General features: G+C 36.9%; 1 protein-coding gene across 4 annotated transcripts in view; it reads right to left on the bottom strand.

Annotated features, from left to right (window-relative positions):
- Nucleotides 1-17,618, bottom strand: part of SCYL2 (SCY1 like pseudokinase 2) — a 74,223-nt gene that overhangs the window by 51,048 nt on the left and 5,557 nt on the right. For all 4 annotated transcript variants that reach the window (XM_025402681.1, XM_025402679.1, XM_025402680.1 and 1 more), the window contains exon 2: nucleotides 6,897-7,101. In XM_025402681.1, the coding sequence (XP_025258466.1) occupies nucleotides 6,897-7,073 (177 nt within the window). In that variant the 5' untranslated portion in view covers nucleotides 7,074-7,101. The remainder of the gene's footprint in view (nucleotides 1-6,896; nucleotides 7,102-17,618) is intronic.

Here is a 17,618-nt window from a genome sequence, read left to right as displayed (position 1 = left end):
ACATCCAATTTAAATGTTTTGTGGCCGGTGCAGTAGCTCATGCCTGTAATCCTAGCACTTTGGAGCCTGGGCAGCAGAGCGAGATTCCATCTCAAAAAAAATAAATAAATAAAAATAAATAAATGTTTTATTTTTCAAGTTTTTTTTTTGTTTTTTTGTTTTTTCTTTTTTTTGAGACAGGGTCTCACTCTATCACCCAGGCTGGAGCGCAGTGGCACAATCATGGCTCACTGTAGCCTCCACCTCCTGGTCTCAAGTGATCCTCTCACCTCAGTCTCCCGAGTAGCTGGGACCACAGCCGTGTGCCACTATGCCTGACAAATTTTTTAATTTTTTTGTAGAGACAAGGTCTCACCATGTTGCCCAGGCTGGTCTCAAACTCCTGGACCCAAGCAAGCCTCCCACCTCAACCTCCCAAAGTGTTGAGATTACAGGTATGAGCCACCATGCTCAGCTCAAGATGTTCTAAATATATATATAAAAAAAGGACCACATGAAATAGCTCTTGCAGTTTCACCACATGTAAAGAGGAACACTACAGTTCATAAAGAAAAAGAAAACACTGGCTGGGCATGGTGGTTCATGCTTGTAATCCCAACACTGTGAAAATGAGGCAGGAGAATGGTTTGACGCCAGGGACTCAAGACCAACCTGGGCAACACGGTAAGGCCCCATCTCTTAAAAGAAAAAAAGAAAAGAAAAAAAAAATCACAGAATTCTCTCAGTCCATTGTTTTAGGTCAAAGACGATAGATTCCTAAATAAGTCAGAATAGGTTATCAACTGTCTTAAAAATATTTTCTCTTTGTTTCAATCAGTTGATTAAAATTAACCCATGTTAACAAGGTTGTGTTGTTAATCCTCAGGCCTCATACTGACTTCCTAAAACAAAACTATTACACTGTACAAAGCCTCTCATCAGAATATACCATAATCTAATTTCTAACTTACATTTTTCTTTTACTACTTTTCTATACTACCCACTCTGCTAACACATATCACTTATGCAAAAGTTCAATCACCTTATATGTATTACAATCTTCTTGAAGAAAGAAACGTCTTATGTGTCTCTGTATCTACCACAGAACCCAGCAGTTATGCCTAGAAGATACTCAGATATCTATTGCCTACTGAGAGTAAATAAAGATAAGCAATTAAAGCTTTTTATCATTTTTAATTAAAATATTTAACTTTTTATTAACAAAAATTTCAAATATACAGAAAAGATCAAATAGCACAATCATCCAGCATGTCTTCTGCTTAAGATTCAACAACTGTTAACTGTAGTTAAATTTTGAGAGTTTTTTAATACAAAAATTATTAGAGCAAAATATAAGCAATATATGGCATACTATTATTTATTTATTCATTGCTTATTCTTTAAAAACATTGGCAAAGAAAGACACTCACTAAAAGGTATTTTTTCTCAATAACCTAACTTTAAACAAAAAAGGCTACGAAAATATTCTAAAAAACTGTAGTATCTGTCACAATACAGTATATGTCCCATTTGATACAGACCTAATTTATAATTTGTAAGAGCTACTTGTGAGTCACGCATGGCGGCACATGCCTGTAATCCCAGCTACTTGGGAGGCTGAGGTGGGAGGATCGCTTGAGCCCAGGAGGTCAAGGCTGTAGTAAGCTATGGTTGTGCCTGTGAATAGCCACTGCACTCCAGCCTGAGCAACATATTAAAACTGCCATCTCTGGGGGGGGAAAAAAAAAAAGAAGCTAGTTTGCTTACTACAAAGTTGAGCTCTGTTGATAACAAGATAGTTTTAAGTAATAAAATTTAAATTACATAATTTTCCAACAGCGATCACGACCTCCACTAATCTAACCCTCAGAGGCACCAGAGGTGGTTTCTGGAACACAGATGTTCCCTGAGATCTCTATTTTATGGACCCTCATGACTGGCTGGTGGTGACTATCAAGCATCACACACTCCATTTTTCATCTGATTTTGGGATGTTCTTTCTTCAAAACAATAAACCAAAACATAAACTTTTATTTACATTAAGTTAAAAATAAGTTGTTGAGAAGAATGAAAGGTAAAAACATACTCCTTAAAATTCCTAGTTTATGATCATATTTTGTCTAGGTGACATGACTAGCATATTTGGCTTTGCACAAAAGTTTCCTTTATTTTAAAACTATTAATTATTCTAATTTAATTATTTATTATAATTTAATTATGCTTTGGTATATATAATATTAGCAAGCCTCATCCATGAATACTGGCATCTGGATAACACAATGTATATTTTGTAGTAAGGAAGGATTATGTCCTGTACATTTTATAGTAAGGAAGGGATTATGGCCAACCTGACGTTTGGTAGAGTGGGTAAGATATGAACAACAATTAAGTATTTATTATATAATAATTATTAGAAATCAATCAATCTTCACTATCCTCATAGAAACAGTCATTTCAGGGAGGTGTTATGAAGTCCCTGAAGTAGGGCAAAAATATCAGGTCAACAAATACAACTTTTAAAGCAAACTAACACAAAGCTACCTTTTTTTTTTTTTCCAAGAAAAAAGGTCTACTGCAAAAGCAAATATAAAAGGTCATAATAAATGTAGAGTACTAGAAGACTACTCATAAATGTTAAACTAATCAATTTTGAAGGGTAATTCCTTGACAACACAGAATCTTATGTCAAGATCAACAGAAATGCTTACTAAATAAATGCTTAAATATCCCAAGACCAGGCAAAATTACATGTATAAACATATACACATACATACACATTTTTTTAAACATCTTCTTCCAAAATAAATCCCTTAGCTTGATATTTGACAGCTGAAAGAAATTTCAAAATGTAGAATTATTCTTCTACTTGAAAGGAGGTAAAAATCAGGGACATAGCTGAGACGGAAATTAGACGTATGTGGTGTTTTATTAGAAATAATTTAAACAAATTAGCAGCCTTGATAGTCATAATATTCCTACCTAACAGATAACATAGTATTCCAATTTTTAAAGGACATACACGTATGTACGTATATATATGGTAAACATTTCTCATTATATATATAGCTTGGCCAAAATAAAAATTTCCATCTTTAATGACTAGTTTAAATAAAGTATAACTTAAAAATTAGCAAAGTCAACGAAATCCAACCAAGGGCATTTGCCTCAGAAATACCTCTCAAATAAATATTTATAACAAAGAACATAACAATATGTTTGAAAATAATACCTATATTCAAATGACCATTTTAAGCCTGAAAACATGAAATTGTGTAAAAAGACTAAGTCAGTTAGAAAGCTATAATAGAAATATAATGGTATAAATTCTATGTCTGAATTACCTATCAGACATTCTTAAAGTTCAGAAGAGAGGGAAGCAGGGAATATTTCACTGAATTTTCAAAAATTAAATAAGCCCTCCACCCAGAATGTCTAAAATTAAAAAGACTATATAACAACATTGGCAGGGATGTGAAGAAACTGTAACTGCTGGTGAAAGTTTCTAGTACACTGGCATCACACTGGAAAAACTATTTGGCAATGAACACATACACTACAACCTAGCAATTCCATACCTACGTAATGCCTCATATGTGCCAATGGCACAAACAAGAATGTCTACAGCTGTACTCTATCAATGAAAAGAAAAACTGCGTTGTTCAACAACACAGATTAGCTTATCCATATACTATTAAGGAAAAGGGGTCAAATACAAGAGTATATACAATTCTATTTAAATAAAGTTCAAAAACAGGCAGAATTATTCTAGTGTTAAAGGACAGGGTAGTGGTTAGGAATAATGACTAGGAAAGGACACCAGTATTAGTAGTTTTTTTTAATTGGTCTGGATGCTGGTTACATGGGTATATTCACTGTGAACATAAGCTGTACACTCAGGATTTGTGCAATATTCTATAATATGCTGAACATAAGTTATTAAAAATAAGTTTATATTTTAAAAATTAAGCAGACTACACAATTTTTTTTAGACAGAGTCTCCCTACATTGCGCATGTTGGTCTCAAACTCCTGAGCTGAAGGGGTCCTTCCACGTTGGCCTCCCAAAGTGCTGAGACTACAGGCATGAGCCACCATGCCTGGCCAATACCACAATTTTTATTCTCTAAATATCACCTGGAGATGTCTTTAGCATCCCAGCTGAGATTCCAGAAAAAAATAATAACGAGAAACTAAGAGCCGCTTCTAAATGAACAGTCAAAAAAGAAACTAGGCCGGGCGTGGTGGCTCATGCCTGAATCCCAGCACTTTGCGAGGCTGAGACAGGTGGATCACTTGAGATCCGGAGTTTTAGACCAGTCTGGCCAAGGTGGTGAAACCCCGTCTCTACCAAAAATACAAAAATTAGCCAGCCATAGAGGCGCGCGCCTGTAGTCCTAGCTACTCGGGAGACTGAGGTGGGAGAATTGCTTCAACCCGGGAGGTGGAGGTTGCAGGGAGCCCAGATCGCACCACTGCACTCCAGCCTGGGCGAAAGAACGAGACGCTGTCTCAAAAAAAAAAAAAAAAAAAAAAAAAAAAAGAAACTAAACAGCTCTACGAGTTCACTAATAGCATATACCATTAGTATAAAACTTAAATAGTAGCTTAAAAAGCCAATAAGCTATCAGTAAAGAGCTATCAATTTCAATATGTTTACGAACCTTATAATTTGGTAAATTTATCCAAATAATAACTGAAAAATCTTAACGTCTTATTCTTTCTTTTTTTTGAGACGGAGTCTTGCTCTGTCACCTAGGCTGGAGTGCAATGGTGCCATCTCAGCTCACCGCAACCTCCACCTCCCAGGTTCAAGAGATTCTCCTGCCTTAGCCTCTCGAGTAGCTGGTACTATAGGCATGTGCCACCACACCCAGCTAATTTTTGTATTTTTAGTAGAGATGCGGTTTCACCACGTTGCCCAGACTGGTCTAAAACTCCCGACCTCAAGTGATCTGCCCACCTCAGCCTCCCAAAGTGATGGAATTACAGGCATGAGCCACTGCACCTGGCCGTCTTCAAATATTAAAACTATGTGTGAAAATCCCCCGTCCCAAACTCCTAACCAATTGTTTACCTCAAACTCAATGTCAAATTTCAGATCATATATGCTGCCATATAACACAACTGCAATATGGCACAAGAAAGACTGAGAGGGTAGAAAGGACGCCCTGAGTCTTAATGCCTCTTTACGGAGAAAAAAGAGATCAAGAACAGTTATCTTTTTTCATTATTTTTCTTCCAGGTTATCTAGAGCAGTACTGTCCTATCAACAGAATTTTCTGTAAAGATAGAAAGTTCTGTATCTACATTGTCCAGTACAGTGGTCCTAGACGAGCCACATGCGGCCATGGAACATTTGAAATGTGACTAGTACAACTAAGGAATTTAAATTAATTTAACTTTGGCTACCATATTGGGTAGCACAGCTCTAGACTGTATATTTGGTATGATTCACTGAGTAAAAATGAGACAAATGAGAAAGAATTAAAACTTTTCAATTAAAGGAGAAATTTAAATGATGCTTCAATGTCAAGGTGGTTAAGGACTTAGCTATTCTTTAAAAAATTAACCAGTAGTAAAGACAGGATACTTAGTTCTGACCCCTGCAAGTTGATGGAGGCAAAAAAAGAAAATTTGAACCTATATCCACTGAGCTTACTGGTGTACCACCTTTCATTCCAAAGCAATAAATATAGAAAAAAAGTGGAATGCAGTAAAGTTTCCTAAGAAAATCCAGTGCTGACAGTCAGCAGTTGAGAATGGGGTTCTATCATTTGTGCCTGGTTCTCATGTTCTAGAAGCTCCAACATCATCAGGAGATTTCAGCATATGAAATACTGATATTACCACAACTACCTAGAACCTTTCTGGTTAGGCACAGAGATGCTATTATATATTATCACATCCTTAATAAAAATGTCTAATTTTGTAAATGTTATTTTGTTTTCCCCTTATATAACTGATTGTAAAAGCAATGTGTGCTGGAATCAGAGGAGGTTGTTCATTTACACAACTCATGACCTCATTAATAGTTTTTAGGTAGTCAATACTCAAGAAACCATTTACTTTTTTGGATGAGCTTATGGTGAATTGAAGAAAAAGCAATGTTCAAAAGCAACAAATCGATCAGCATTTCAGATGCAGATCAACTCCGAATTTCAATAAAGACTTCCAAATGGCAATAAAAACAAGATTTAACAGGTTGGATACAAATGACATACCAGCAAATTACCACAGGACTAAGATTCCTATTTCATAAAAGGATAATCAAAGCCAATTCAGTCTTCAATGTACTTAGCTGGAAAATAAGCTAACTTCAGAAAAGTAGCAAATAATGCATACCCACAATTGTATGACTGTGGTAGTTATTGGGAGGTATATATAAGAAATCCTTTACATTTTACAACCCATATATTTCACTTGTAGGGAAGTAAAAGTACTTTTGAAAACAGTGATTTTGGCCTGGCACAGTGGCTCACGCTGTAATCCCAGCACTAAGACTGCACTAAGACACACTTAACATTGAAAAATTTAACTGAGTATTTTGCCAGTAACATACTGACAAACATGAAAAGAAAATTTAACAAACATGGCAATTTCTATCCTAAAACATATACTTCGCTAAATATTACAATTTAATATACTAGTTTGCTCAACTGACATGTTTATGAAGTAAGCAAAATTAGATTTCAAGATGATATGGTATGTCAAACAGTGTATCTGTAACCAGGAGGATTCAGAGCATATTTAAAAGCATTTGTTTTTTGTATGACAGCGTAAGATAAAATGAGAACTAAAAAACTCATTTAAGAACCTATTAAAGAACTTTTGGCATTTCTTAACATAAAAATGCATACATGCATTTTATGGTTCTTAGCATGTGTGTTTTTTCCAACTGGATGCTGAATTAAAACTTACCTGCTTTGTTGACTTTTTTGTGCCATTAAAAATCTTCCAAGCTAGCCCATTGCCACCACTGGCAATATGTCGACCAACATCAAATTCTCTAGTGACAGGATTTCCCATTACAGCACTAGTGACATCAGCTGTTACTTTTGTCACAGTACTCTTCAATTTATTAAGCATGGACTCCATGGCTGCAATATTGGGTAGTTACAGTCACCTAGAAAAACAGAAGGATAGTGGAGAACTGATCATTTCTTATTTGTATAAGCATTTATTCATAGTTTAATTTGAAAAGCATAAGATCTCCCAAACAGTGAACAGAATAATCCTATATAGATAAAAGTTGTATGTTGGTTTTGTCCTCAGAGAACCCAATACACTTTAGTACAAATGTAAGTCCAGAAATCAAACTGTTTGTTTCAACCTCCGTTCTCACTGACCAGGAAAAGATATATTCACACTTGACAATGACATTAAGAAAGAGAATGAATATTGCTCAACTGTATAACACGGATCCTGTAAGACTTATAGTGGGGGATGGGCATGGTGGCTCATGCCTGTAATACCAGCACTTCGGGAGGCCAAGGCATGCGGATCACCTGAGGCCAGAAGTTTGAGACCAGCTGGCCAACATGGTGAAACGCCATCTCCACTAAAAATACAAAAATTAGCCAGGCATGGTGGTGGGTGCCTGTAGTCCTAGCTACTTGGGAGGCTGAGGCCCAAGAATCACTTGAACCCAGGAGGTGGAGGTTGCAGTGAGCCGGGATCACTCCAGCCTTGGTGACAGAGAGAGACTGCATCTCAAAAAAAAAAAAAAAAAAAAGACTTAAAGTGGGGTTTGTGGGGTTTGAGAGGCCAAGGCAGGAGGATCATTTGAGGCCAGGAGTTCAAGACCAGTCGGGCCAACATGGCGAAAAACCATCTCTACAAAAAATACAAAAATTAGCCAGGCATGGTGGCGCACGCCTATAATCCCAGTTACTCGGGAGACTGAGGTACAAGAATTGCTTGAACCCGGGAGATGGAAGTTGCAGTGAGTCAAGAGTTGAGATCGCATTACTGCACTCCAGGCTGGGTGACAGCACGAGACTCTGTCTCAAAAACAACAACAACAACAACAACAACAAATATAGAAGGTCTGACTCTCACTTCACATTTAAAAATTTACTCTTATTTTTTCTTTTTCCACCCCTTTTCACAGGTGTCGATCACTTCACATTAAAAACAATATAAAACTTAAAAGATGCTAACATTTTACTAAGCAATAAATTTGTATTTTCTTTATTATTATTTTTCTGTAGAGACAGGGTCTTGCTATGTTGCCCAGGCTGGTCTCAAACTCCTAGCCTCATGTGATCCTCCCATCTTGGTCTCCCAAAGTGCTGAGATTACAGGAATAAATAAGCCACCACATCTAGCCCAAAATGGTATTTTATAAAAAGTTTTACTCATAATTAAATAATAATTACATTCAACTATCAAATCACTTAAGAAAATCTCCTAAAAGAGAAACATTGGCCAGGCACAGTGGCTCATGCTTGTAATCCCAGCACTTTGGGAGGCTGATGGAGGTGGATCACTTGAGCTCACGAGTTTGAGACCAGCCTGGGAAGCCTGGAGAAACCCTGTCTCTACAAAAAATACGAAAATTAGCCAGGAATGGCGGCATGTGTCTGTACTCCCAGCTACTTGGAAGGCTGAGGTGGAAGGATCGTTTGAGCCCGGGATGGGGAGCTGCAGTGAGCTAGGATAGCACCATTGCACTCCCGCCTGGGTGACAGCCAGACTCTATCTCCAAAAAAAAAAAAAAAAAAAAGCACTGATGGTAAAGGGGCAATAAAATACATGCATAACAAGCATAAGCATAAAGTCTGAAGATTATTTTTAAAATTTTACATAGCTTTGTGATGAATGACGTGTCATTAATGAATACTTATTTATTTGGTAACTTTTAATAAGCATAATGATCAGCAGTTGTTACAGGCTGAATATTTATCCTAAATGCTTGGGACCAGAAGCATTTTGGATTTTTAAATTTTTTTCAGATGTTAGAATGCTTGCATTACATACTTACTGATTGAGCAACCCTAATTCAAAAATCTAAAATCCAAAATGCTCCAATGAGCATTTTCTTTAAGCACCATGTCACTGCTCAAAAAGTTTCAGATTTTGGAGCACTTCAGATTTTTGGATTAGGGATATTCAACCTGTGTTAATAATTAATAATTGCCAGGCTTAACTTTTCTCCTTTGGTAAATTAAAATAGACTCTAATTGTGATGATGTCTGTTGACATCTTTAGTTGAAGAAAGCTAAAGGAAGCTTTCTTCAAACTGTAATGTCTGTATATCTAGGGTTACCTGAAGACTTCTCAGGGAATACATGGGCATAGACAGTTTTAAGGTAGCAGTTCCTAATCTGGAGTCAGGTAAAGACTTCAAAGATAATTAGAGGTATTATTAGGACCCCATACTAGGCTTTGTTATATTGAATGCATTAAACATATATAAAACCATTTTGTAGTTATGGAAATGTTATTACAATTATTTCAAAATAATGTGTTTATTCTATACTTTTTATTTCATATATTTAAAAATATTACTCTAAGTAAATAAATGAATAAGTTACTCTAACTTCTGGCCATAAGGGAGGAACAAAGAGTGAATCTGCCCTCTTGCTTTTAACAACTAGAAAACTGAACAAAATATATGAAACACATTTTTTCAGACATTGAACAGGCAGCAAGAGCCTTTGATCCCAGTAAGAAAGAGAACTAACAAGAGAACCAGGATTGCCCCAGAGGCACATTGCACACTACAGAGCATAAAGCAGAATTCCAGGTAGCTATCTAGCTGAATTGAGAAGCTGGAGGGACAAACTGGCATTCAAGAATGCGGAGGTAGATGAAAGTTCTGAGACACAATTTCAAAGTGAATGAAGCCAAAAAAAATGCATAGAGGTCCCCTTCATGCTCTGTTCCCTGGTCCCACACATGCTTATGCATACATAGTGTGACACTCCACCAGGTCTGGCAAGAACCAAACTAGAGAGCTACGAGTTGAATAGTTTCAAAGTTCACACAAGGCTGCAAATCATTCGGTATTTCATCAGCTGGAGTAGTGAGTCTTCACTGACCACTAAGACATTTAGCAGAAACCTTGTAAGAACCATGCCTTAATAGTGGGGTAAACCACCCTTAGAGTAAAAGCTAATCTAAATCTGCTCTAAAATCAATTCTCAAATAACCGAAGTAATAATAAATTACTAAACTGCCTACCGGAACAAAACCCAATAGTCATGAAAAGAAGACATATAACATGCACAAAAAATTCAGATACTAAACAATGTAACATTCACAATGTTCAGCAGGCAATCAATAACTATTTGACATGCCAAGAAGCAAGATGATGTGACTTACACAACAGTAGATCCCAACCCCCAGGCCGCAGATTAGTACCAGTCCATGGCCTATTAGGAACTGGGCTGCAAAGCAGGTGAGCCGTAGGCGAGCAAGCATCACTGCCTAAGCTCCGCCTCCTGTCAGATACGTGGCAGCAATGGATTCTCATAGAAGCGTGAACCCTACTGCAAACTGCACATGCGAGGGATTTAGGTTGTGTGCTCCTTGTGAGAATCTAACTAATGCCTGATGATCTGAGGTAGAAGAGTTTCACCCTGAAACCAAGTCCCCCACACCCCATCCATGGAAAAACTGTCTTCCAGGAAACTGGTCCCTGGTGCCAAAAAGGTTGGGGACTGCTGCTATACAAAGCTCCAAGAAATTAAATAAACCACACGCAGGATAAACACAAAGAAACCCATACATAGATCTACCAAATAGCTGAAAATCAGTGATTAAAAGAAAAATCTTAGAAGCAGCCACAGAAAACAAGTAAATTACACATAAGAACAAAGATAAGAATTTCCCCAGACTGGCCAGGTGCGGTGGCTCATGCCTGTAATCCTAGTACTTTGGGAGGCTGAGGCAGGCAGATCACGAGGTCAAGAGATGGAGACCATCCTGGCAAACATGGTGAAACCCCATCTCTACTAAAAATACAAAAATTAGCTGGGCAAAGTGGTGCACACCTGTAGTCCCAGCTACTTAGGAGGCTGAGGCAGAAGAATCGCTTGAACCCGGGAGGAGAAGGCTGCAGTAAGCCGAGATCGCACCACGGCACTCCAGCTTGGCAAGGAGCAAGACTCTGTCTCAAAAAAAAAAAAAAAAGAATTTCCCCAGATTTGGCAGAAACAACACATGCCAGAGAACAAGTGAATGAGGTCTTTAAAACTGGTAAAGGAAACTGTCAACCTAGAATTCTATAGGTTGGGGAAAAAACTTTCAAAACTCAATGTGAAATAAAGACATTTTCAGAAAAACAACAGATAATCATAAAAACTAGTAGAGCTGGGAGGACCACTTGAGCCCAGCAGTTCGAGACGAGCCTAGGCAACATAGTAAGACCCCATCTCTACAAAAAATAGAAAAGTTATCCAGGTATGGTGTCACCTGACTGTAGTCTCATCTACTCAGGAGGCTGAGGCAGAAGAATCAATTGAGACCAGGAGGTGGAGGCTGCAGTGAGCTGTGATTGTGCCACTGTACTCCAGCCTGGGTGACAGAACAAGACCCTCTCTCTAAGAAAAGAAAGGAAAAAGAAAAAAAAAAAACAAGAAAGTTTTTAAAGCAGAACAATAAAAATAAAAATGATGTAGGTATATAAAAAATACTTTTCATGTCATAATATCTTTAAAAGATAGCTGATCATTTAAAACAAAAATAACAAAAATGTATTGTGCTTATAACATATGTAGAAGAACTGGCACGAGAAAGAACAGGAGGGGGAAATGTAAGTATATTTTTTAAAGATCCTTACATTATATGTGAGGCAGTACAGTATCATTTGAAGGCAGGTTGTGGTAAGTTAAATGATATATACTGTAAACCCTTGAATAATAAAATAACTACAAAATAATAAAGTGATATAACTAAATTGTAAAGATAAAAATAAACCCTAAAGTAAACTGAATAAATATAAAAAGAAGCAGAAAAGAGGAAGGAAAAAAAAAACAAATGCAGCAAATACAAAATAAATAGCAAGATGGTTGACTTAAATCCAACCATATCAATAAATTACATTAAGTGTAAACAATTTAAAATTTCAATTACAAGGCAGAGATTGTCAAATTGGATAAAAAAGCAAGACCTAACTATATGCTGCTTACAAAAACCCACTTTAAAAGTATAAAAACACAGGTGAAAAAATGTGAAAATATACCAAGTTGGAGTGGCTATATTAATAACAGAATAAGCTTGAAGACAAAGAGGTCATTTTGTAATGACAAAGTTGTCAATTCACCAAAAAGACATAACAATACTAAATATGTACACACCCAATAAGAGAACTTCAAAATAAATGCAGCAGAAAGTGGCAGAACGGATAGAAGAAATAGACAAATTCATAATTATAGTTGGAGACTTCACGAGTTCTCACTTAGTAACACAGAGCAAGCAGGAAGAAAATCAGTAAGGACAGAGACTTCAACAGCACTACCAAACAACCTGAACTAAAACTGTCACTCTACAAATGACAAATTGTTTTCATGTAGACATGTAACATTCACTAAAATGAACTATATGTTTGGCTATGAAACAAGTCTCGAAATATTTATAACTACTGAAATAATACAAACTATTTTCTTTGACTACAATAAAATTAAACTAGAAATCAATAATAGATTAAAATACATAGAAAAACTGCAAATATATGGAAATTAATCAACACTTTTTTTTTTTTGAGACAGAGTCTTGCTCTGTTGCCCAGGCCGGAGTGCAGTGGCACAACCTCGGCTCACTACAACCTCCGCCTCTTGGGTTCACGCCATTCTCCTGCCTCAGCCTCCCAAGTAGCTGGGACTATAGGCGCTCGCCACTACGCCCGGCTAATTTTTTGTATTCTTTAGTACAGATGGGGTTTCACTGTGTTAGCCAGGATAGTCTCGATCTCCTGACCTTGTGATCCGCCTGCCTCGGCCTCCCAAAGTGCTGGGATTACAGGTGTGAGCCACCACGCCTGGCCAATCAACACTTTTAAATAATCCAAGGGCTAAAAAAGAAACCACAAAGAAATTTTAAAAATATTTTGAAGTGAATGAAAATGAAAATTTGTGAGTCGTAACTAAAGCAGTACTTACAAAGAAATCTATAGTTGTAAATGTTTATATTAGGGGGTTTAAAAGTCTGAAATAATGGTCTAAGCTTCCACCTTAGGAAGTCAGAAAAAGAGAAAATTAAAATAAGTAGACAGAAGAGGAGGAATCAATAAAAAAGTTTAATGTAATTTGAATTTAATGTAATTTAATACTTTATTTAATAGAGAAATGAAAAAGAGGAAAAAAAATCCAATGAAGTAAAAAAAAAGTTTTGAAAAGATCAATGAAATCAGTAAAACTTTAGCTGCATTCATCAAGAAAATTGTAGCAAGGTGTAGTGGCTCATGCTTGTAATCCCAACACTCTGGGAGGCTAAAGCAGGAGGATCACTTGAGCCCAGGAGTTCAAGACCAGCCTAAGCACCATAAGGAGACCCTGTTTCTGCAAAAAAAGAAAAATAAAATTTGCAGGGCACGGTGGTGTGTGCTATGGTCCCAGCTACTTGGGAGGCTGAGGTGGAAGTATTGCTTAAGCCTGGGAGGTCAAGGCTGCAGTGAGCCATGATTGTGCCACTCCCCTCTGGCCTGGGTGACAAAGAGTGGGATCCTGTTTCAAAAATAAAAATAAAAAAAGAAAATAAAAATTTTAAAAGACACAAATGACCAACAACAGAAATTCCACAGATTCTAATCTTAAAGCTTCTACATGAATAGCATATATCATCAAACATTTAAGGAAAAAAATCATACCAAGTCCACACAAACTCTCCCAGAAAACAGAAGAGGAGAGGATACTTTCCATTTCATGTTATAGAGTGAGTATTACCTTGACATCAACACCAAATAATGCCATGGCAATAAAACTGCAAACCAATGTTCCTCGTTAATATGTAAAAATCCTTAAGATATTAGAACATCACATCCAACTCCATAACCAAATGGGGTTCACTTCAGGAATGCAATGTTAATTCAACATTTAAAAATGAATCCATGTAATTCACATTAACTGAATAATGAAAAAAAGCAAGATAATCTCAGTAGAAGCAGAGAAAAAAATTAACAAAATTCAATACCAATTCATAATCAAAACCCTCAGGAAACTAAGAACAGAAAGGAACTTCCTCAACCTGATAAACAGCATCTTTGAATATTTACAGCTAATATTATATTTAAAGATAAATACTGACCACTTTTCTCCCTAAGTTTCAGAACAAGGTAGGTATACTCACTTTTACCACTTCTATTCAACATTCCAATAGAGGTCCTAGCCAAGGCAATAAAGCAAGAAAATGAAATAAAAGGCATTCAGACTGTGAAGAAAGAAAACAATTTATTCCCAAATGACACAACTGCATACACAGAACATCAGAAGGAATGAATCTACAAAAAAGCTACCAGAACGAATACGTAAGTTTGGCAAGATAGTAGAATACAAGAACAACATATTTGAAAAGATTGTATTTCTAGGCTGGGCATAGTAATTCATGCCTGTAATCCCAGAACTTTGGGAGGCTGAGGCGGAAGGACTGCTTGAGTACAGGAGTTTGAGATCAGCCTGGGAAACATTTCCCAGATCAGTCTGGGAAAAAAACATAATTTTTAAAAACAAAAAGTTTTTAAAAGTTAGCCAGGAGCAGTGGCACATGTCTGCAGTCCTAGCTACTCAGTTGGCTGAGGTGGAAGGATCACTTGAGCCTGGGAGGTTGAGGATGCAGTGAGGCGTGATCACACTAATGCACTCCAGCCTGGGTGACAGGGTGAGACCCTGTCTTGAAAAAAAAATTGCATTTCTAGGTATTTCTATTAGAAAATTTAAAAATTAAAAATAATGTTTCAAGGGTATGAAATATCTATGAATAAATTTAACAAGCTATGCAAGATCTATACAATGAAAACAAAAAACTGCTAACAGAAACTGAAGAAAACCTAAATAAATGGAATGATATACTATGATCATGAATTGGAAGATTCAGTATGGTTAATGTGTCAATTATCCTTAATAATCTACAAACTCAACGCAATTCAACCAGAATCCCAGCAGGCTTTCTGTAGAAAGTGACAAATTGATTCTAGAATATTACTGTGAGAAGGGATTCACAGGCTTTACAAAATTGTCAAAAGGGTCTATGGCACAAACAAAGTTTTAAAGTCCTATCACTTTCCAAATTGTCAACTTCCATGTGTACTCTTTCCTAAAATTGATTTGCCTGAGACCAAGTCTATGTCCTGAAGATTTTCCTTAACTGCTTCTTTCTTCACAATTTTTTCCCACTTGACTAAAACAAAGTATTTCTCAGCCATCCCAGTGTTACCGTAGGCCATTTTCCTAGGTGTAAAAAATTTTGTGGGAGGAGGGGGATGCAACTTGTAGATTTAATTCTAAGAGAAAGCCACTTAAGAGTAAAGCACAAGGAAGTTTGATAAGAAATACTGAAGGAGGCTATACCTTGCTTCTTTCAGGACAGATGTTAATAACAACAAGAACACACGCTATCTATCACAGAGTTACAATTAAGAAGATGGTTGTCACAGAGATATAAGAACACATTTCAATTGATAAAATCCAAGGTTTTGATGAAGTAAAGCACTATCACAATATACAACAATTTAGAAATTAGATATTGTGCAACTATTTAAACTCTTAACAAAAACTCCAGATGTGATCAACTTAAAAAATGTGCAAAAGGAGCACACATTATTCAAAATTATTTGATACAAGACCACTGATCTCAGGTAGTTTGTATCCCGTTTTCTCTATCAACAAAATTTTACTTACGTAAGTATAACCCACTTTCTTCTATTAAAGATTTGAACTGTCTATAAATGGAAATGGAGACTCACTTTCCCTTTCTAATTTAATGCTGCATTTTTGTAAGCAGCTAGAAAATGTAGCTACTGTCATTATGAAAACATTTACTGGCTATGCCAAGTTGTTCTCTAGGAACATCTGCTGTTGATTTTGATGGGAAGGTGAAAGGATACAAAATTCTATTTAAAACCATACATATCCATTCCTCTAAGGCTGCCTGATAAGCTACATATTAAATGCCTTGCACCTTGTTATACACTGAGAATACAGAGGTTCTGCTTTTTAGGGACTCCATCCAATAGCAGACTCAGTCCTGCAAAGAGTTACAGCAAATAACCTGTGGTAAGAATGTACATGCTATGGAAATATTAAGATGGGCTCAAAACTATAAAGTATTTTTCAGGTAAGAAAAGGCAGAAGAAGTATTCCAGAAGGGATTATAATACCATGTGCCAAGATTCGTAAGGGAGGAAGACTATGGTGTGGTCTGAAAACTACAGAGTTCCATATGAAAACAAAGCGTATTTTCAGAATTGATATTCAATTTTGAGGTGCTATCCGTCATCCAGAGTCAACACTGGTGTACATACGGCAGAGAATAGGCATGGAAATTCATTTGGTGGTTTAATATTTACTGAGCATCCACTATGTATCTGATACCATATGAGAAACTGGGAAGGAAGTAAATGAAAAGCTATGAAACATCTTACATCAAAGGGGAAGACAGACAAAACCACCACAGCATTAGCCTACAGGTGATAAAATGCTACAGAATATACATGCACAGTGTTATAGGAACAAAAAGAAGAGGAATAGAATGTTTCCCAAAAACAGTCATGCTAGAGGAGTAAACTGGATAGAGAACAGGAGAACTGTAGGAGTAAAATCACAAAGTGAAAACCAAGTTCAGTTAAAAGCTGAAGAAAAAGGAGAAAGTATGGCAAAGGAGACTAAAAAGCCAGATCACCAAGGACATTGAGTAGTAAGAAATCAAGCTATGGGGCCGGGCGCGGTGGCTCAAGCCTGTAATCCCAGCACTTTGGGAGGCCGAGACGGGCGGATCACGAGGTCAGGAAATCGAGACCATCCTGGCGAACACGGTGAAACCCCGTCTCTACTAAAAAATACAAAAAAACTAGCCGGGCAAGGTGGCAGCGCCTGTAGTCCCAGCTACTCGGGAGGCTGAGGCGGGAGAATGGCGTAAACCCGGGAGGCGGAGCTTGCAGTGAGCTGAGATCCGGCCACTACACTCCAGCCTGGGCGACAGAGCCAGACTCCATCTCAAAAAAAAAAAAAAAAAAAGAAATCAAGCTATGGAAGCCACAGAAGGGTTTCAGGCATGAGTAAGATGATCAATCACTCTATCAAGCAGAGTGGAAGATATACTAAAAGTGGAGGCTGAGAATACGGCAAGACTGAAGAGAACTTCAATATGCAATTCAGAGATATTTATAATTCAGAATATATAAAAAGCAAGAAAATAAAGGAAACATGGACAAGGAAGATAGAGAAGAGATGGTGGGTAAAGGAGGTATTTCAAAGGTGCTAGTTATACAGATTTTGTATTTACATGTTCAACTACATTATATACTTTTATGCGTTATATTTCACATTTTAAACAAATTTCTAAAAGGAGAAAGGTTGCTGAATTACAAAAATAGCAGTGAGAAAGGAGAAGAAAGGAAAAATTAAGAAACAATTTAAAACCAAGAGAAGAAAAGGACAAAACTAAGAAGTCTACCCCACCTCCAATTTCAGAGTCTTGCTGGAA

The sequence above is a fragment of the Theropithecus gelada genome, chromosome 11 (assembly GCF_003255815.1).
Source record: "Theropithecus gelada isolate Dixy chromosome 11, Tgel_1.0, whole genome shotgun sequence".
In the NCBI taxonomy this organism is placed as follows: domain Eukaryota; kingdom Metazoa; phylum Chordata; class Mammalia; order Primates; family Cercopithecidae; genus Theropithecus; species Theropithecus gelada.
The sequence above is the reverse complement of the archived record's forward strand: the minus strand, read 5'-3'. Positions and strand labels throughout refer to the sequence as shown.